This window comes from Ischnura elegans, chromosome 3 (genome assembly GCF_921293095.1).
Source record: "Ischnura elegans chromosome 3, ioIscEleg1.1, whole genome shotgun sequence".
NCBI lineage: Eukaryota > Metazoa > Arthropoda > Insecta > Odonata > Coenagrionidae > Ischnura > Ischnura elegans.
Window position 1 is genome coordinate 102,967,511 of NC_060248.1, and position 22,108 is coordinate 102,989,618.

General features: G+C 36.2%; 1 protein-coding gene across 7 annotated transcripts; it reads right to left on the reverse strand.

Moving 5' to 3' along the window:
* Window positions 1-1,671: 1,671 nt before the first annotated feature.
* LOC124156277 (GMP reductase 2-like) lies at window positions 1,672-22,105 on the reverse strand. Of its 7 annotated transcripts, none has more exons than XM_046530719.1 (9): window positions 21,478-21,947; window positions 21,230-21,387; window positions 20,979-21,114; window positions 20,780-20,899; window positions 20,435-20,692; window positions 17,422-17,487; window positions 9,647-9,769; window positions 9,333-9,535; window positions 1,672-7,925 (listed from the first exon to the last, which is right to left on the reverse strand). In XM_046530719.1, the coding sequence occupies exons 3-9, from the start codon at window positions 21,063-21,065 to the stop codon at window positions 7,736-7,738; spliced, it is 1,047 nt and encodes a 348-aa protein (XP_046386675.1). In that variant the 5' UTR covers window positions 21,066-21,114; window positions 21,230-21,387; window positions 21,478-21,947; the 3' UTR covers window positions 1,672-7,735. The 7 variants fall into 7 exon arrangements, with proteins under 7 accessions (XP_046386675.1, XP_046386674.1, XP_046386672.1 ...); XM_046530718.1 differs by having other exon boundaries at window positions 20,979-21,118; window positions 21,505-21,946; XM_046530716.1 differs by having other exon boundaries at window positions 20,979-21,118; window positions 21,495-21,946.
* Between the last annotated feature and the right edge of the window lie 3 nt (window positions 22,106-22,108).

Here is a 22,108-nt window from a genome sequence, read left to right on the forward strand (position 1 = left end):
ATTAAGTAATTCCAGCTCACATAATTTTAGCAAAAAAAAGTACCCATTTCTTTGAAATGCAAAATGCACTGCAAAATTCATGATATCCCTCCATTCAATTTTCAAACCAATCTTCCCATAAAGTTTCAATGGACATATCACAGCTTACACTATATGAAAGTTTATAGATACCCTCTTAAGATACCATTAGATGAAAATAAGATTAAAGTTATTCAAGCGTATCCATTCAAGGCCTTTATATCAATTAGAAGCCTAAATTCTTCAACAGTGTTTTAAATACCTAGTCATACACTTCAATCCAATTAATTTCATTTTGTGATCCTTGTGCCTACCTGCATAGCGAGGGAGGTCAAAGTTATTGTAAAAATATTTATCAAATGATTTTCGCTTTCAATAACTATAGAAAAAATCATTAAAATTAAATGTGGGTAAACTTTGATTTTTAATGGCATATTCAAAAGCTGTGCATTTAATGGCATATTTTGAACACCAATAAGTGATGATAATAATGACAGTAGATATGGACAAAACTAAACTTTGCTCTATTGCACTCGTATGGGATACAAGTTCATTAGAATGAAAAATTATTGCACGTATAAAACATCATTTTTTGGGATATATAAAATCATAGATAAAATTATTAAGATGTTTAGGAAATAGTACATGATGTCAAGCACAGGATTAAGAAGTGGTCCATAGTTAATTTTTTAAGGCCAAGAGAACAATGCACAAGAATTTTACACAGCATGAGGATAGTTCCATTTAAGATAATTACATAAAAATTCAACCTATAAACTTAGAGCACTTATATAGATGAAGGCATTTGGGTTGAACATACAACTGGATCACATTATAAGAGTTCATGACTATTTAGCAATATGGTTTTGGCATGTTAAATTCTCTTTGGAAGCTATAGGCACTTTGCACATCTATACATAAAATTACAATAAAATATATCAATATGAGGAGAGAAGTGTACAATTAGCGATAACAGTACTAACATATACACACTAAGGTAAATGCCTCAGGAAACAATTCCCTCAACTTTACTTCAAAGAATGAGTTTTCGTCCTTATGTATTAAAAGAACTCATTAGACTTTAAGAGCACTTGAAACAGCTAAATAACGAGAAGAGCTTATCAACATCATGCTACAATGATTAAGCAGTTTTATGTATGCATTTTTTTATATCTGAAAGCCTATAGGTGGATCTTAAAAATGAACATGAAGAAGTGCAGATAAACATAATTTAGTATGAATTTCACTAAGACACTGTTAATTAGGGAAATTAATCAATCATAAAAATTGCAATTTCCAACCAAAACTACCCTGACCCCTTACAAGGTGGTAAGAGCTTATAGCTTTCTGAGCTTAATCAGCCATAAAGGCCGTTTTACACGGTACACGGAATTGCGCAATCTGACGTACGTGCAAAGGCGCAATCAAAATTTCATCGTGTAACGTGGCGAATTGCTAGAACACATGCGAGAAATCGTGGATGCGAGACGGCAAAATAGCCCGTTCTAATTTCGTTCATGCATTCGCGCAATTCCGCGCCATTTTAGAAATTAATGCAGCTCTAACCTGCGCAATTCCGTGTACCGTGTAAAACGGCCTTAATAAATCACTCTCACGTACACCAATTCAAATTGTCTCATTTTTCAAACACACTGTGAGTTAAGCCTCCAGACTATAGCTGCTAATAATACTAAGAGCAGCCCAAATCAGGAACATCAGTAAAAATTAATAAACAGAAAATGATATATTTAAACTGATCCATTAAATATAAGTTTAAATTTAAATTATTTAATTAAATACTATTTTTTAATGTTCTTCAGAATTTCTTATTTCTGGAAAGAAAATATATCCACATCTGAGGATTTGCCAGGATTTTCAACATCGGAGGGAAACCTTTACTTTATTATGCCCAAACTATGTATGTATTGCTCAGATGAATTACATGCTAAAGTATCGAAATTTGTGAAGCCCTTGTATGACTAGTATTCTAATTATGAGTGTTTTTTCCATCAATGCGAATCTGCAATTGGCTGTAGTTTGAAAGTTCATGCCTGTAATTATTGAAAGTGACTAAGAAAATATTTAAGGAGGACGCACACCCGGGCATATATAAGGGTCAGAATGATGGTGTATTATAAATATGAGTGAACCTAAACATCATTTAAAAAGTCAACCCTAGCGTGATACACGTTTACGTTGCATATTAATATAATAAATACTATAAGATACTACATAAAGGGTGGATTTGAATGCCTTATTTTTTTAAATAATTAAAATCAGCCCATTAAAACCCACCTGAGGGAAAGAAAAAAATTCTCTAGAATTACAAATTATGACTTTGCTTGCAGTGAGAATCTGCAGTTAATAGATGCACTATAAATATGAAAATAAAGTTATTATACTTCCGTAAACTTAAAATTGCACACACATATTAAAATTATTGCAGATAAACTGAATTCACACATATGTTAAACTGATATTAACTAAAGTTAGAAGTGACCTACAAGTGTGAGGTTCACTTTTGTGATGTGGTTGCAATCTTCTCACAGTATCCTGATCTATATACTATGCATAACGCAGGTGCATTGAATTAGCATAAATTAAGGGGAACATTTTAGTGTATGTATAGTGCATTAGCACATACCTTAGCCCGTAGCTCAAATATCTGTAAATAAGCATAGCCATTCACATTTAATGTTTCTGCTATCTTTTATACTCTGTGGCCATACATTAAATGTCTAGTAATTTTATATTCCTTATTTTCATATCACATCCACTTAGCAAGTTAAAGAATACCACTTAGGTCCAGGGGACTTTAGAAAATTTGTAAAGCATTGATCTTGATGACATATGGAAAACAAGACAACTGCAAAGCCATGCCTATTTCTAAGTTTTTACAATAAAAACTCTTGTTTCTTATCAATTAGCAAGACGGTCTCGCTAATTGATAGGAAACAAGAGTGTGTATAGTAAAACTTAGAAATAGGTATGGCTTTGCAATTGTCTTGCTTCCAAATGTCATCAAGATCAATGCTTTACAAATTTTCTAAAGGTCCCCTGGACCTAAGTGGTATTCTTTAACTCCTGCCTCAAGGGCCCACACCACAAGTAGAGTCTGGAGACCTTCGGATTCTACATATGGCCTAGAATGCACCAATTGACCTCTCACACCATGCTGAGATTTTCATTAAATAGTATTGCATAGGCAGAATTAAGCAATGCCCCAGATGATGAGGTCTCAAACGAATGCGAAATCTAGGAAAACAAAATAATTACACAGCAGTTCCCGAAAAGACATGTGAAATTATAACTAGTCAATCAGGCAAATTAATGGTTTCTGGAAATTCAATAAAAAAAGAAAACCAACCAATAAATTTGTATTAAATCTACTTCTGACTCCATAAATGTATTTGATCAATGCAACTTTATCATGAGATTGGCCTAATTATGAGTATTGATATTTAATAAACATAGCCATAGCACTCTAAAGAGGAAACCACAAGCCTGAACCTTAAAACATAAAGTGAATTTTTTGTCCTGCAGTCAGAGTTCGAAGAAAAGAATTATACAGCAAAATCCCACAGACTATTGCTAACACACGACTTCATGCAGAAAATCACCCAAAGAAAACCAACTCAAACATAGAAAACAAACACAAAGTAATACATAAGTAAGGCCAAGGCCATTGCAAGAAATTATTTTCTGGGGATAGAGTTCACTAGGAAGTGCACTATGACTGACGGCACCACCAAAAAATTTGGGAAGATGGTTAGAGCCCCCTGATCTCGCCCAGCTTCCATAAGCCTTGAAGCTCACTAATATAAGCATTAACATTTTTTGAGGCAACATAGAGCAATAACCAATGTTTCAGCAATGCTTAAGAGACATTAGTAACCATCACCACAAAGACTTCCAACACTCTTTGATTGAATAATTCATATAGATTGGTTAAAGCAGGAAAACTTCCACAAAATATTCAAAACTAACAGTAGAACTTTTATAAGTGTGTAGCTAACAAAATTCTTTACTGGCATAGCTTTCTTTCCATACACAGAGGAAAAGTGAAAAAGTATCATGCTTCATCATTTGCATACTGCTACAGAAAAAATATCAATTATAAACAAGATGAGTAAAACTAATTGGCTCAAAGTTTTTAGAGACATATGTATTTAACCTATACTACATTTAATCATTAAATGTGTAAGGGAGCCATTGGTGCATTGGTAACATCACATATAGAGTATCTTATTTTGCCATATTTTCTGGAGGAAGAAAGGGAGGGGTGGAACACATCATGCTTCCTAATTCCATACACAATGATTACCTAAGTTTATGAGAATAGAACCACACAAATTTTTTGAGTTGACGGTTAGAACTGAATGTGTTACATTTTATAACTAACAAGGTTAATCATACTAACTTAATGAGTGAACAAGTTCACTGTGAGTCACAAACACCAGTGTGCATGATTATGTACTGTGTCATTTTTACATGCAGAGCTTCACAGAAAGTAATTCCGATACATCCATCGAGTTACGTATTCAGAAGGTGAAAACATTACCAACTAAAACAATGAGATGATGTGTACATTTTTTCAAGGTCCAAAGAAAATCTATAATTCTCTGTTTCACACTTTTCACCTGGAGTGGGAAATGTACTGAGAGGAAAAACGTTTCTCCACAGAGAGCTGCCATTATTGCCCTGACGGAAAATTCAGTTTCCTTTCTGAGGGGTAATTTTACTAATAGGTTATATAGGGTAAAATTCAATCATGATAACATCATCTTTCATTTTCAATCATACGAGTATGGTGAGGGACTACCTGCTGGTTTAATTACCTTGAATGATGATTAGAAATCATTAAATAGAATTCAATAATATGTCCATCAAACATCTCCATACTAAATTGGTTACCTCCCCAAAATATTCTCCATTATATGTGCAAAAGCCTTAAGTTCATGAGAGGGATATTAATTTTCTAATAATGTGATTATAGGATTTTGATTTTAATTGTGGCGCTTATACAAAACTATGACTTCAAAATACTTGAAGTTACACCAATAAAAGTGGGTGTAAAAAAATACAGGACACATTATTTCCATAGGAATATGATGGGCCATCAAAATTTTTTTAACAGGTTAAAAATATCATTCAATTATTTTTTTCCTGTGTCACAGAGAATACTACTCATTATGGTTTCACATATCAATAAAACTTAGGCAATAAAAAATTAAGCTGAAGCAGACCTTTAAGTAGAAGTAAAGTATTTTTTAAAAGAAGTAAATTTTAACAAAAATATATAATATCAATGTCAAAAATTTATTTTAGGTAATTAACCACCAAAAATTTATTTGAAAAACGCAAATATTTCTTTGTGTACATCTTACAGTGGCTGAATAAGAATTTATGGAGAACTGAGATGCATATCTTAATAAGTGCATATGATAGAAAATATACTGATAGAGTTTCTTTTAAATCTATCTCTTTGAAAATTTTCCAAGGGCATGTAGGCATCTTTAAACAAGCACGTCCTATATATTACAATGCTCGAGGAAAGAAATTTATATGTAGTTAATTGGATTAAAGTGAATGTTATCACACATCCCATCGGTTATTTTATTAGAATTCACAAAAAATATCAATAAAAATGAAGTATTTCTTATTAAATTAAGTAGAAGAATAAGTAGGTGATAGGTAATTATTCTCATCTTCATCCATGCATCTCCTTTATAAGAACATAGGTGTAATGATTCAAGTAAGAAGAAAAAACAATGTTCCAGCCACCTTAGAGCAAATTAAAAACAAGATTGTGCAGTCTTAAGACATCATTAACCTCTTGCACTGAGTATCAGCAATAGTAGCAACGATTTTCCAGGGGGGGAAAGAATGAAAGTTAGCTGCAGGAGACAGATATTTTCTTTCACAGGAGAACAGATATGAGCTTAAGTAGTTATGAGGGAGGAAAAGTGACAGCTGCCAAAGCATTTGGGAAGGGTACTCAGTCTTCCTATGAGTCTGAAGTTGCTAGGAGGCAAGACCCTTCCCATGGTAAGACACTCGAACCTCAAGCTTATATGTTGCCATAATTTCCACAGATATCAGCCATCTATGTTTCCTGAACCGCATTTCATTTAAATAAATATTAAAAACTGGAAATATACTAAGCATGCATTTTTCTGGGCATTGACAAAATGAAGGCGACGTTCTGATTCTAAAAGCAATGACGCTGTCTTCTGGTTTTGAATTCATTTTCATCAGAGAAAACTTTTAAGAGATCAATATAAAGCCTGAATCACACGATCATTTTTTTTCGTCGCGAAAGTAATCACTATCGAGATCACTTTTCCCGTAGCGAAAAGCAATCGCTCTTGTGATCACTTTTCTGAATCACACGGTCACTCCCGCTGTCGCTTTTCGCATCATTTCCAATATCACAGCTCGTTGTCATAGGACCCTCATCACGAAATTATATAGGGTGTTTGTTTATTTATGCCGTTCCCAGATTTGTCAAACATGGCGCTGCAATCACAACATACGGTCATGCTATCTGATTGGCTGATATGGGGTTTTAGTGACGGTTTTAGCAACGGACAAAGCGACCGGACGAGTGATGAAAAATAGCGATGGGAATCCACATCGCGATCGCCATCGCGAAAAACAATTGCCGCCGACGATCATTTTGCGCAGTGCTCGCGATAGTGATCACTTTCGCGACGAAAAAAAATGATCGTGTGATTCAGGCTTAAGAAAGCAATGATGCTAATCTGTTCATTTTTTAACTGTTAATATTACTGTAAGAAATTTGCTAAAAAAAAAAAAAATGAAATCTCAAATAATTCCTTTCAGGGATTACAGCCCTCAAATTTCTGACAAAAACTGATTATTTACAGAAAAACTGTGAACACAATAAATTAACAGCAACCAATTAACGTGATAGAATTATTTATGAGTCCAATAGCCTGGACCTATGTTGCTCAGGAGAGGGACAAAGTGAGAGGGGAAAGAAGAGTGGAATTTGCTACACAAGGAAGAGCTTTCCATGTGAATGCCTCCATGATGAGTAAATATCTGGTTCTAATGAAGCTAAGAGTGCATAAGATATTTCTGTGAAAAGTTCACCAGTGCATAAAGGCCAATGAAAAAAATAGGACCACTTATAAAGCATGCAGTGAGTTCCTATGAACCAGTTACCAAAAAAAGAATAATTTTCTTAAAAGAATTTGAATGAATAAATATCATAAGATAAATATGCTATCATATTAAATGATAATAATACTGCTTCCATGTAAATCTTTAAAATGACTAGAATTCTGACTACGTAAATCCTCATTTGACCAAGAAAAGGAGATTAAAAAAATCACATAACAAACCGCTCAACATGACATATTTCTAAAAAAATTCCAGCACCTCCCTTAACTCACATTGTTAAATATACCATCACCTTACCATCTCACAACAGTTATGAGAATTTATAACAGATTCAACAAAACAATAAAAGGCAAATAGGGCTCATAAATGCCTTCCCACAACATGAACAAGCAAAAATAATTATAACCCAACACATAAATCTTTCATAGCAACCTCTCCTAGGCTATGTTGTAGAAATATTAGCACCATTAGGAAAGCCAATTTCCCATTATCATGCATAATAAATACCTACAAACTCAACAGCTATAACAATATCATTTTCCAACCGCTAAAAGATTTCTTCATGGCACTAATCAGAGGAACCATACACTTCATTAACTTGTTGAGTGACTCGAATGAAGGTTGCACGCCTAGTTAGCTCTTTGAGTTTAGCCGCCCCCACATATGTGCATGCTGATCGCAGGCCACCCAGTATATCGAGCACAGTAGCCTCAACATCACCTCGATATGGAACTTCAACTGTTTTACCTTCTGAAGCTCTGAAAATGAAAAGATTTTGACATGAAAGTTCCTTAGTGTACTAGAATCATTATGATTAGGAATACCATAACGAATTATGCATTAATGACGATTTGAGCAGGTAAAGTAAAAAGATTTACACAGGAGTGACTGACTCAATTCATGCATGATGTACAAGGCTATTTTCAACCGTCAACCACCTTCACCTCTACAGATGCTCTCGAGCATGTAAAATTTTGTACTCACTGTACAAAACTGTATTATTCTCGCTCCCACTCCCCTACCTCTCCCTCAACCCTTTCTCACACCCTCGGTTACTTCCTAATCCTTGCCCACCCTTCACTGCAGTTAGTCAGCTTGGGGAAGCATCATCCCCACCTATCTCCCAAACCCCCACATTCTTTGGCTCTTACACCCTCCACCACCTCACCTCTACAGTTCTCCCCCAGTCCCTCTAGTTTAATTTCTATCTCAGGTGCCACCCCTCTGGTAGTGCAAAAAATCTACAGAGAAAAAAATCATTTGCCTTGACCAGGATTCGAACGCTGATCCACCGATTTCTGGTTGAGTGCTTTAGCCAGTTAAGCTACTAAAGTGTCATTCTCATCTTTGGAAATTTGTGTACTATATGTGGATTATGCTGACTTGTGGACTGGCAAAAGCTCTCAAACTGAAATCGGAGGATCCGTGTTTGAATCCTGATCAAGGTGAATGGTTTTTTCTCCGTGGATTTTTCGTATTATGGGTGACTCCATAAATTTATCACCAAGGCTAGTCCTGGTAAACTTAAATTACCCCTCTATTATTTAAGACGGTGCACCACTGTATTCCTCACCAGAAGATGACATTAACTGTCAAAACCATGGTCATGTTTTAATAAAAAATTCTGTGGAAAAATGACACCAGACGTGTCATAGACAGAGGAAAGACAATTCACATTTCGCAAAACATCTTACAGACATGGGGCACAATAGTGACTTAACCGCAACTATTCTTCACTTTGAGAAGAAAGGATGGAGATAGACGCCTTAGAAGAGCTGGAAATTTTAAGCTACTGGGACTCATACCTCGTTTACGACCACCTTTACCCTTCTCGCTCCTCCCTCCTCCACTTTACCACTAACTCATTCAACCCTCTGCCCACCCCACCCACAGTGATGCCTAGCCAAGCACTGAGCCCAACCCTCACCTCCCCCTAACCAACAACACCCGGAAATTTCCCAACCCATCCTCTCTTTTGTTTTACTACATATACTGGTCAATTTACTTGTAACTCCTCACCTTGATAATGTTACGCAGCAACGAAACCATGGTTGGACACAATAAATTACCATGTGGAAATACCTACATTTTGATTTCTTCTATTCCTACGATAAAGGATTTACACAAAGTTACGCCCACTACTATTAATTACAGATAAAAATTACCTATATTCTGCAACTCCTCCAGAATGTTTTTTCATAGCTGTAGCTGATGACATTCCATAGAAAAGTTTATACTTCTTCCCATTTCTCTCAATGGTATCACCACCACATTGATCATGCCCAGCCAACATTCCCCCAACCATCACAAAATCGGCTCCTGCTCCAAATGCTTTGGCTACATCACCTGGGCAAGTACAACCACCATCCTATAATTCCACAAGAAGCAAAAAATTGGGAATTGCCTGATAATTTACAATAAATATGCAATAAAAACTTTAACAGAATCACAAAATAAATAATGACAATCATGAAAATACCGATATTATATGGCCTCCCAATCCATGTGCCGCATCAGCACACTCCAAAACAGCACTTAACTGAGGGTATCCAACACCTGCTTTCTTTCTAGTGGTGCACACAGAGCCAGGACCAATTCCAACCTAAAGTAAGACCAAGAAATCTTTATTCAAGTTAAAACTAAACATAAAAAACACTAGATGAATTGGATTAACCATAAAATACCTCCACTGAGCCTAACTTCATTTTGAAAGAACTATGGCTGCAATAACATGCATGTAAAAATTTTCAGGTCCAATGGAAATGTTCAACATTCATGATTGCGAGAAAACGTTTCACAGTTCAAACTCCTATTAATCAAGAATAAAATTACTAATTTAAATATTCTACCCAACAATTTACAATCTATAGTGTCAACAAATTAAAAAAATTATATTTTAACCCATCACCTTCAGGTCAAGTTTAACTCAACTCCAAAGAATTGTATACCCATCATGATAGAAATGGAGTCTACCAGCCAAGGATACATGATTTTGCAGAAATATGAATTCCATTGCTAAACACCAATTAAAAATTCACACATAATGTAATACCTATATCTTAATGGTGCAAGATAAATTTACATACGTACATACTACAGAAACTCCAATACAACCATAAAGAGTTTTGAAAAAAACATTCAAAAACTCTACAGCCACAATACTAGAACAAAAACTTCACATGAACTACCAAAAAAGACAAAGACAGTGTCAAACACATCAGATTTAATAAAAAATACACCCATTACTAAATAAATGTCTGAAAAGTAAAAAAGGCAAACCCAAAATTGAAAGATGCGAGGAAGGAAAACATGTTTTGAAGGACTACAGAATGCACAAAGAAAATTTTTGTTAAAATATGTACCAAAATTACTGTTTCCTCAGCTAATCCAACAACCTTAAGTCCATCATGGTTTTCAGAATCTCCTTTTCCTCTTAATTATCTCACATGGTGATTTCCTCTCATTACTTCATCATCCCTTTCATACCCACACCTCCAATGCCCCAATCTCATTCTCCTTTCTCAGTTTTCACAATTCCACCCAATGAAAGAAATGGTTGAAATTATATTGGTTGAAGGTATATGAATGGTTCAAGTATGGAGTCTTGGTGAATACAATCGGCAAACAGCTAATTCCCACTACCTTATATGTGTATACTTCGAGAGCCATTCCAGAATTTTTGGATTGTCAAGTTTCTCTACACTAAATAAAGCCTTTAAAAATGCTTCAGTAGTAGCAACTACAAGCTCCTCCTTCGCTTTCTTTGACTGAGTGACTGTATGTTCAAATGATAGCTGTCGTTTTGCGGGTCCCCTTTCTTTCACACGTATATGTGTATCGCTACTGAGGCGCCTTAACAAAGTGTCACATCTTTCAAATTCAAATCTTTTATCGTAAACTTTGCACAGTAATACTCTGTCTTTCACATAAAATCCTTCTGAGCTGAATTCACTTGCCCTGGTATGAACAGTATCACTAGCTTTTGGCATTTTAAAATTCCTATCCTTCGTTCAATATTTAAAGCTGGAACTACGATAAAAAAACATTGCAACCGCAAAACACAGCTTACATATCATGATGGTGTTTTCAAACTAAGTGCCGGGTAGCTATGGTATAGCCATAGTACAGTATAAGTTACAAATTGGCCGAAATGTTTCATGCCGGGGGTTCCTTTTCGATACCCCTCACCCAGGTGTTGAGGGAAGGTAGGACAGCAGCCAGTTATAACAAAATCGCTTAGTTTTGATTACAGCTGTTGCCAATCGGTCAGGAAAGGCAGTGAAAGAAGCGCACATAACAAAGCGTAATTGGATTCAAAGAAACTTGAAAAATTATTTCCCATTAATCGATCCTGCAACATCTAGAATGAGACGCTTTCTCACCTGGATATTAGATTTGGCCAATGTCGAAATGATTTTTTTTTTGCATTTTAGCTCAGTGGAGAGCCGAATATTCGATGATCCGTCTGCTAATAAGGAGAACCCCATCTCCTCCTATCCTTTCTGTTCCTTCCTCCCCTTCCCCCAACTGCTAGCGTTTCATGCTTTCAAATAACCATACGTGTCTATGGATGTCTTTCAACGAATCGAATCGGGCAGTTGATGGCCGCCGTGGTCACCACGGTGCCCATTTCAATCCGGCCCAGCGGTGCGCCGTCTAAGGCGTGAAATACAGTCAGTGCTACATTGCGGCCGCTTTCTGAGGAAACGACTTTTCGCCGCCAGCCATTGAAGTCACGACACCCTGAAATTCAGACCGCTTTCAGACGAGACGACTCTCTGCCACGCTGTGGGCCATGCCGTGAACGGCGGCCCGGTCCCAGCCAGCGGCCGTGTTTAAGTCAACGAAATTGTTAAATTAGACCCACACTCAAGGTTTTCCTGCTAGAAGCTATCCAATAATGCTGTCTAATGCGTCGCCGTGAGTCACCGGAATTACTGCTCGGCATTGATGCGTACCGGGCACATGAGCTTGTATTTCTGCTCTTCGGCAGCCATGTTAAATTTCTTTCCGCACATTTTTAATTCATAATATCTAATTCTTCAGGTGAGAAAGCGCCTCATTCTAAATATTTCAGGATTGATACATGGGAATCAATGAGAGAGGCTGTGATAAATTTAACGGCAAATTCTGGCGGAGAAATAACTATAGTGCGCGATATTAAGCGGAAGCGTTATGAGCGAGACTAAACGAGCCAATTGACCTTGGAATTGTAATGGGATAGAGCAAACGAACATCGGCAGCGTTAAACAATGGATTATGAATCATTAGATTTGATTTTTTCGCTAATCCACCTAAAATCGCAAATAACGCGAAATCTCGTTTTTATTTACCTATTTTGCGTTATTTCGCGATATCGCGTCTCGCAAAATTAACAGACCTCTAGTTATAACACAGGCCTCACATCCAATGCTCCTGTGTGTTCCTCATACACAATGTACTATAACCCTCTATTAGAAGACCATTTATAAAAGGCTACATAGTTCAAAGGCATCACAAATAGAATGCAAAATGGTTTAATAGATGCAATTACCATTTCCCTGCTCGATTAAGTTAAAATTGAGGAGAAAAGTTCGAGAATTGCAACTGTGTAAGTGGATGAAAGCACTGACATATCCCACAAGGCTCAGTTTTATTTCATTCATACATATTTATGACTCTGCAGTCCTATTGAAAAAAGTCCCTTCCACGACTTGGTTGCACCCAAGGCTGCAGCACCCCTTCCATGGGGGTACAGAGGGAGTGAGTTTCATATATTGAGAACAATGAGGAAAGGATGTGTATGCAGGGAAATCAATGTCACTCCCAAATGGGGTTTGCTTGGTAGTTTATAAGGACGATTTGCCCCTTTGCCCTCCCTCCATCCTTCTCATCTTTACCCCTCTGCCCCCAATCCCTCTCCCAGCAAAGCAATCAGCCTCTGTTTCACCAACTGCTCATGTCACTGCATGCCACTGCTGAAGAGCATTAGCCTTCAGAATCACAAACAAAATTCAGATATAAACACTACGTCTGTAGATTGAAATGATCAACTTTACGTTTCAGATGCCCATACATATTATGGAAAAAAAGTTTAAAAGCAGGATGTGTGATACCCTTCACACTCTCCAGTCACCTCTAAAAGAAACAATTTTTCTAGCAATAGTACTCATGATACAGCATTTATAGACTTAGTGGTACACAGGTCGAGGTAAAAGTAAAATATTATGTAACTTTAAGCCTGAAAACTACATTTTAATCAAAATCACTTGAACATTTTGATGGAGATTGGAACTGAGCCCTTGCAACTTCAGTAATATTGCCAAGTCATAAAGGTTTGAATAAAAATTTTTTCACTCACTGTTTACATAAGGTTATCTATCCAATGCATGGAGATCATGCGAGTTTAGGCGAAAGGAATCCTGCTTCGGGAACTGAAGAATCTCTATCGCAGTCGCCATCAGTTCAAACACCTGAGCAGACAATTGTGGAAATATTGTGGACAACGAAGGTTATACAAAGGTGAGATCGGAAAAAAATAAAAAGCGTAAACACAAGGTTGTGTTTGGCAGCAGTGCGTGTTCTAAAGATACACAAAACTTTTCTGGTGTCCCACGGCGGTCCCTTATCTATGTGGGACGTGTTAAATCAATCACAACATGTGATGATATATCCAAATATCTGGACAAAAAATTTCCAAATTGTGACTTTCTGTGTGAGAGCTTGTTTGTTGGCGAAAAATATCGTTCTCTTAAAGTTGACGTGCCGTATAGCCTGCAGGAAGAAATGTTTAAAAGTGAAACCAGGCCTCAGGGAGTGAAAAAGGGTTATCTGGGTGGGGAAATTCTTCCCATCTAAACGGTTTAAAGATGTAACGGTCACGGCATCCATACCTTGTAATGACCCATCAACTGAGAACAGCGGCAAAATGCAAGTTACAACCCATGATAGAGTCACGAGATCGGTCACTGGATCTCTAAAACCCAAAGCGACATGACTTGATCCAACCGATTCAAAATCTGTTGTAAGTGAATTATATGTTATGCATTTTAATATACAAAGTATTCGGTCTAAAGTTGATCAATTGGACATTTTTACAGACATTTATAAACCTGATGTAATATGTATTTCAGAGCATTGGCTTTACTCCAATGAAGTTTGTTGTGTCGGAATAGAGGGTTACAATATGGCAAGTTGTTATTGCAGGGATATATCTAAAAGTGGTGGTGTTTGTATATTGGTAAAAAACAACATAATTGCTAAAGATCTTAAAGTTATTGCAGAGTTTAGTTCAGGTGTTGACTATGAGTGTTGCGCTGTGGAAATTATTATAATTATTGGGAATTAACTATTAATGGGAAAACCATTACAAACACTTGTGACATTGCCAATCACCTTAACAGGCACTTCATTGACTCAGTGAATCAGCTCCCAATTCAAACTCCTTCACTGAAAACTACCACGAAAACACCCTACCTTATAATGCTGTTGGCAGTACCATTTTTCTTTACCCAACATATGACAGGGAAGTACTAAAAATACTTCAGAAAATTAGTTCCAAACAATCATCCGGGTATGATGGTATTCCATGCTCTATACTAAAAGGTGCTGTGAAACAGCATATATTGGCTCCTCTGGTACATTTAATTAATGCCTCCTTTGCCTCGGGGACTTTCCCTGACCAATTAAAAACAGCAAAAATTGTTCCTATTTTTAAGGGTGGCAATAGACTAAATATGAATAATTACAGACCGATTTCAGTTCTTTCCATCTTTTCTAAGGTCTTTGAAGGTGTTATGTCCCTTAGAATTTCTTCTTTTCTGGAAAGATTCCATGTTATCAGCAGTTCTCAATTTGGTTTCCTTAAAGGTAAGAGTACTGAGTATGCCATATATAGTTTCATAGATAAAATACTACAAGCATTAGATAATCAGGCTGATGTCCTAGGGATATTCTATGATTTAAGGAAGGCCTTCGATAGTGTTGATCATGACATTTTACTCAACAAATTAAATAAGTATGGTATATCTGGAAAAGCAAATCATTGGATAGAATCTTACCTAACAAAGCGTACGCAATTGGTAAACTTAAATGTTTCCTCTGGCAAGCTCTTAATTTCAAAAGGTGTCCCACAAGGGTCTACCTTAGGTCCGTTACTTTTCCTTTTGTACATTAATGACCTTCCCTCATACTCCAACTCTGGTGACCTCATCATGTATGCAGATGATACCAATCACCTCTTAAAGTTCAATCATGAATCATATACTGGAGTTCAGCATGCCATCCACTCAATGACTAGGTGGTGTGAAATTAATAATGTTCTTCTGAATGAGAAAAAATCTACGTTCATACAATTTCACCCTCACCAAAAAAAAAAACAGCTAAGCCCATTGCTTACACTAAATGGTAAAATACTATCTGGATCTACATCCACTAAATTTTTAGGAGTGTTGGTGGATGGTTGCTTGCAATGGGATCTGCATATAGACACCATTTGTTCCAAGTTAACCTCAGGGTGCTACCTGCTAAGACGACTTGTTCCTATCTCCAGTATGGAGACAGCTCTATCAATCTATTATGCTTATATCTATAGCAGGCTCAAATATAGCATTGCTGTATGGGGTCACTCACAACACACCCTGAGATTGTTTCGATTACAGAAATGGGCCGTGAGGATATTGGCAGGTGTTAGAAAACGCAGTAGCTGCAGAATCCTTTTTAAGGAGCTGAACCTCATGACGCTCACTTGCATTTATATCTACTCCTCAATTTTATACGTAAAAGAACAGCACATGTCCCTCAAGCTGCTAGTAAACAACGACATTCACAATCACAACACAAGATATAATAAAGACTTTAGAGTGATCTCTCATAACCTCTCTCTATATGCCAAAAGCCCAGTGTATGCTGGTGTGTTGTTTTTTAATTCTCTACCAAAAGAGATTAAGGAAACTAAATCTTTACTGCAATTTAAAAAACTGCTAAAAGGTTTTTTGATTGATGGAGCCTTTTACACTGTGAATGAGTATTTCAATCGATAGAGTTTTGGATTGTGTGTGTATAATGTGAATTTGTACTTGTAAAATAATTGTTTTTTTTATAGTGAGTTTGTACTGATTGATATTTGCTTAAAATGAATTATTTTACTTCTCCATTCTTCTGTATATGACCTTGATTGTGTGTACAAATTGTGAGTTTGTAGTATTTTGTATTCTTGACTTGCCCTATATCCAATTTCTTGGATCAACAGGTCTAATAAAAAATTATTATTATTATTATCAAAAATGTAAATCCATTTCAACAAACCAACAAAAAATATGTAATAAAAATTGGCAAACAACAATGAAAATATCATTTTCCTACTATTAGAGAAATATCATAGAAGCAAAGTATTTTGTCAACATGCTTTGAACCTAGACCAATAGATTAATAAGAAATTGATGAAGATATCATTTTCCTAACATGGAAAAACAAACACTTTGTACCTCATTATAAAATGTGAATTTTCTCAATGAAGGCATCAACAACGTTCTTTCATTTTTAAGACAAAGGTTGAAATCCACAAAAAATTACACACACGGATTTAAACCATAACCCAAAGTGGCATATGTCTATCATTACTTAATGAAACACTACCGTCTATAATCGTGTCTGAAATTCACAGAAATTACATGTGCATTTTCCCGTGAACATAGGTAAAGCAAAGATGTACAGTACAACTGTTGCACACTCTTTTCAAGCACAAGCAAAGTGTAGAGGAGTCAGCAGTGCCGCAGCAAAGAATGTAGCTTACAAGCAATGAGCCAAGTTGTTAGTGAAATCGCTTCTTCAGAAATCATAACTTAGCTCTGACTTAATTTCGTAGCATTAATTGATTAAAATGTTTTTCATTGCATTTGCAACAATGGTGCTTGGAAATAATAATCACTGTGTAAATTAAAGAATTTAGTAACCTTTTAACACCTACACAAAAAGAACAATATATATTTAGCATAGGAAAAAGAGCTTGAGGGCACCAATGTCAGAATTTGCTATAACCCAATGAAATGAATTTTTTGATTCTGTGAAGTCAGTCAAATTCTAAATTAATACAATCTCTTCTAAGTACTGTTGCAAGACGAATAATGAAGTACTTCAATGAATTGACCACAATCTTTTTTGCAGGTGTAAAATAATTTGCAGCAAAGACAAGATTCTCAAAACCATTCCAAATTCATGAGCAAGCTGTTATTTACTAAAACATCCAGCCATACTAATGAAACATTGAAAACATACCTTTACAATGTCTGCTCCGGAAAGAATAAGTTCTTCAACCATTTCTCCAGTTACAACATTTCCAGCCTGCCAAAATGATCCAAAATCAATTAATTGAATTGGAAACAAAAGTATGTACTTGGAAAAGCTCCCCAATTGTATATGAAGTTGATTTCTGGCAATTTCCCTTAATACTATAACTGCAACTTCAACTTCCCCATGTAGTTTGTCATAAGATGTTTTTCATTAAACTGGACCTCTTTAATGAATATACAACAGACTTTATTGGGAGTAAATGAAATCACTTGAAGAAAATATCAAAAGAGTAAACTAGAGTTTGTTTTTAATACATGCTTTTATGGTGGGTCATATAAAATGTATACTCTAAACTATCATGAAAACTGTTCATAAAAAGGCTTAAAATTGGCGATGCAGCCACCATTCTACTAATAATTATGAGCCAGCATGTTCTGAGAACACATTTGGGGGACTCTTTATAACCCAACCTTGGTTATATGCCCAACTACAAAACTGAAATCCAAAAGTAGGCAACAACCTTGGTTAAATTCCCAACAATATATAAGTCTCATAATGGGCAGCTTATATTTATCCTTGAAAAATTAAACATATCCTTCGGCAACTTTTTGGTATTCCACATTAACTTAATACAGCATACTCCCGATTATCTGGGCTAATGATGGGGAGAGGCGGCACAAATCATTGGAAAACACAAATAATCCAAACTTTCACTTTAAAATCATTTAGTTTTCATATTTTAAATAAATTAAGCGGTTAACATTTATTATTAATGCAGATTGTCTGTTATTTTGGCTTGCTTTCCGGAATCATTAAGAGCTTTCTTTTCCCGACCGTGACCTTTTTAGTGGCGTGATTGTACTCGCATTCCTACTGCTCCATGTAATACCTGGTTTCCGAAAACCATGTAACCAAGATCTGCGAGAATGTCTGCGAGATCATGGATTCAGAAAAGTGGTTAGCACAAAAGCTTCAAAACCAATGAGCGACATCGGAAACTACATTGCCAGGCACAGTCGTGTCTTGCACAAGTTGTCCAGGATGTAACTGCTGCAGGATGCGGATCAGTGATCACCGAGCGTGATGCTTGGGAAACAGGAACACGGAACTCCCGTGAAGGCAACGGGCATGCAATCACGCCATCGTGCAGCAGTGATTATAGGAAACCAGGACTTATGGCAAATAGTCTATGCAGGCGAGTGCCCGGCTATGACTCATGCTATTTCTACCTCCACTTCCCTCGCTGCCTTCACTTCTACTATTCCCTTTCTCTCCAGTTTGACCTTGACTCGTCACGGCGTAAACATATCCGTGTGCGACGAAATTTCCGGTTCCCTTGGGCCGCATTCAACCGCATGCGAGGCCACAGCACTAATTGCAAATTTGTTATATGAAAGATTCAATTAAAGATCGTAAATAATATTTTTCTTACTTTAATATTGATTAAACAATGAAGAATCTTCAAAAATTAATCAAGAGCTTTTTCCCTTCCGCTGATCGTCATAAGCACTGCTAGAGCAGACGTCTAAGTAGACTTGAGACATTCCTTGTCAGAAAGTAAATAAAATAATTCCATTTTACGACGGGATTTCTAATAGAAATAATAAGTCCGTTGAGGTCAAGCATTAAAAAGCAAATATCCAGGTGCTTTTGAATCTTTTTATAAACATTATGGAAAATGTAAAAATTATGCACGAATAAACTACAGCTGGATAATCAGGAATCTACTGTACTAAGAAACGTTAAAAACTGGTGTAAGTAAAAAATGGTGGTTTATAAAAGTTCTGATCCAATAAATTTATTATTGAGGTTGCAGAACAATTAGAAATACTTTTTTATAGCTGATCAAAGTCTTGTAACTGACCTTGAAAGGTATCATTTTACAGCAATTACGTGTACTTTCCAGTAACTTGAAGTGCATATGTTAAAATTTGGTGATTATAAAAGTCTTTCCGTCAACTGCTAATTGATTAAAAGGAAAATGAATGACATATATATTATGAAAAATTAAAATTAACTTCTGAATAGCTATTATTTTATATATCTAAAAGATATACATATGTAACTGAGGATTGATATTACACTTCTTGGAGAATCAATGACACTTGCATTGATAACAATACAGAGTCATACATAGAGAGTAAGTCTTAAAACGGTGTGTCTTTTATAACTGTTAATGTTAGCCCACATGGTTCTATCCCAAGGATAATGTGACCACCAGAGGGTCACACTCTAGGTGGAGTCAATAGCACTGAGTGAAATGACAGGCCATTGCTGATGGTCGGAGCAACCCCATCACCATGCTATTAGATATACTACACAAACATTTACAGTGTCCCACAATGGAGGTCACTTCAGAATGAAGTTTGACCTCAATTGTTGAAAATAAATAAGAGCCTTGCAACATGGGTGATACATTCCAGATGGCTCTGTCTGACCTGGGCCTCAGTGCTACGACCAAGGGGTGATGGGTTTCTAAGAAATTAGGTCATGGTCACATGGAAACTTCTGGCAGTACTGTACTGGGAGTGCCTCACTATGACAGGCCTTATATTCCCCTGAGGCTGCAGTACCCTCAAAAAGTGGCTGCCCCCATTCCTTATTACCTCTTAACTCCCTCCCACGAGCAGGAGATTACTAATTGCTGTACCACATCTAAGCAGCCACTGGGGATGAGCCTAGGAGTCACCTACGGGTGGGTCCCAACCAGAGAAGACTAATTCAGCTCTTAGTGAGCGTAGAAAACTCAGCAATGTTTTTGTTCACAATTTTTTATTTTACTGTTGATTGTAATTAGTTGTCCGGTCTACTGTGCACACCACTACGCTATCCAGGATCTTTGATTCCCATGGCAATTTTTGTGATCACTTACCAATACCCCAATGATATAAATGATTGCTTGACTTGGGCATAAAATAAAACCATGTTACATGCAAGTTTTTTTTTTTTTTTCGAGCATGAACAATGCTATGTTCAAATCATGTGAAAATTTACTTACTATTATGGTTATCTTCGGGAATGCCTGCCTAACTTTTCTAACATAGTCGACAAATACTTGAGAATATCCATTTGCAACATCCAGGCAAGCCACAGTCACTTCAGGAATTTCAGTTAGGATTTGAGAAAGCCTCTCAAAATCTCCTTGCCCAGTCCCAGAACTTGCAGCTACATATTTCAGACAGTCAGGATTGTTAGCAGCAAATGATTTCCATTCATCAATGGAATAATATTTATGGATTGTGGTGAAGAGGCCATGCTAAAAAATAAAGAAAGTTCAAAAATCAATAGAATGAATGACAATGAATGTATATATTTATATACATTAACAGCAACAAGTATTTACCTTAGCCAAAGTGATAGCCATTTCAAATGTACCTATTGTGTCCATATTTGAAGCAATAATGGGAACTCCATTATATGCCTGCATTGAGTTCTTGAAAGTTATTTGACGATTAAGATTAACCTGAAATTAAGAATGAAAATCAAAGCACGTACCACCACCAATAGTACCTACAGGAATTCAATAATCATTAGTGACTTACATCTGCCCTACTTCGAAGAGTGCTTCGTTTTGGTCGTAGAAGAACATCTTTGAAGTCAAGTTTGACATCGTTAAGGATGTTAGGCATGTTTTCCAAATTTCAAATGTAATCTTAGACGTCGAGCTGATGAAGCCAACTAGCTTAAAGAAACAAAACATGCAAAAATATAAATGAAAGTATGCATTCGTAATTTCTCATCCGATTATTTCTTCAAGGGAACATTTTACACGCGCGTATATGTACAGACATACTCAAGAGCGAACAGATCAGTATCTATATTATGCTCCAGAGTTTTCCCCTCAAGTCTTCACGATGGATAAATAAACGCGTATAACTCAATCTCTAATTAGAGGAAATTACCAACTGCGGTAAGTGGTGTATTAATTACACCTTTTACTAGACTGTCTCCCTAGAAAAGTTAAAAAAACAGAATATTTTACACAAAACTTCAAAAGCTATTTAATCATAATTGCAAAATCTCTTATCGGTGGGATATTACTCAACACATAGCCATACGATATCAGACTTTTTCATTAGATGATACGCTGCAAAAATAGTCACTCAGGGATTAAAAACACGGGAAAAATTCAATACTTGATTCACACGAAATTACTCCATCAAATGGGTTTCGAATTGAAGGAACAGACACTCTGACGCTCAGGGTGTCCTTCGCTCAACTGAAAACAAAGACGGTTTAAAAATACTCCTCACCCGAAAGAAATCAGGTTACACAGATCTTAGGACAATGGTGAAATGACAATGTAATGAGGTATCAAGGTTAAATAATGACGCATAACAACACTATAAAAATAGAGGTGAAAGGATAATAACTATTTTTCAAGTAAAAGGCGATTTCTTAAATATCGATGATATATTAAAATTATATCTACCGGGCCACTAAGTTCTTTCGTTTTCATCACTTTTCACTTAGAATATATCGGTATAAGTCCAAGATTGCCCTACTAATAACATTGTGCGATAAATCTTACCACAAATTTTCAATGGATACAAAAGCGGTGATGATATCACTAAAGTATTTACTCCAATTACCTTGACAACGACAAATATATGGAAAAAATCACCTTCCCATAATTTCGATTGTATTTTGTTTCATCTGAGTACTTGTGGGG

Excerpts from the sequence above, each read along its gene's own strand:
- LOC124156277 (XM_046530721.1), bottom strand. The coding sequence starts at position 21,065 with ATGCCTAACATCCTTAACGATGTCAAACTTGACTTCAAAGATGTTCTT. Across the intron at positions 20,900-20,978 it reads CTCTTCGAAGTAGGGCAGAT|GTTAATCTTAATCGTCAAAT; the intron begins GTAAGTCACTAA and ends TCTTAATTTCAG. Across the intron at positions 20,693-20,779 it reads TGGCTATCACTTTGGCTAAG|CATGGCCTCTTCACCACAAT; the intron begins GTAAATACTTGT and ends TTTATTTTTTAG.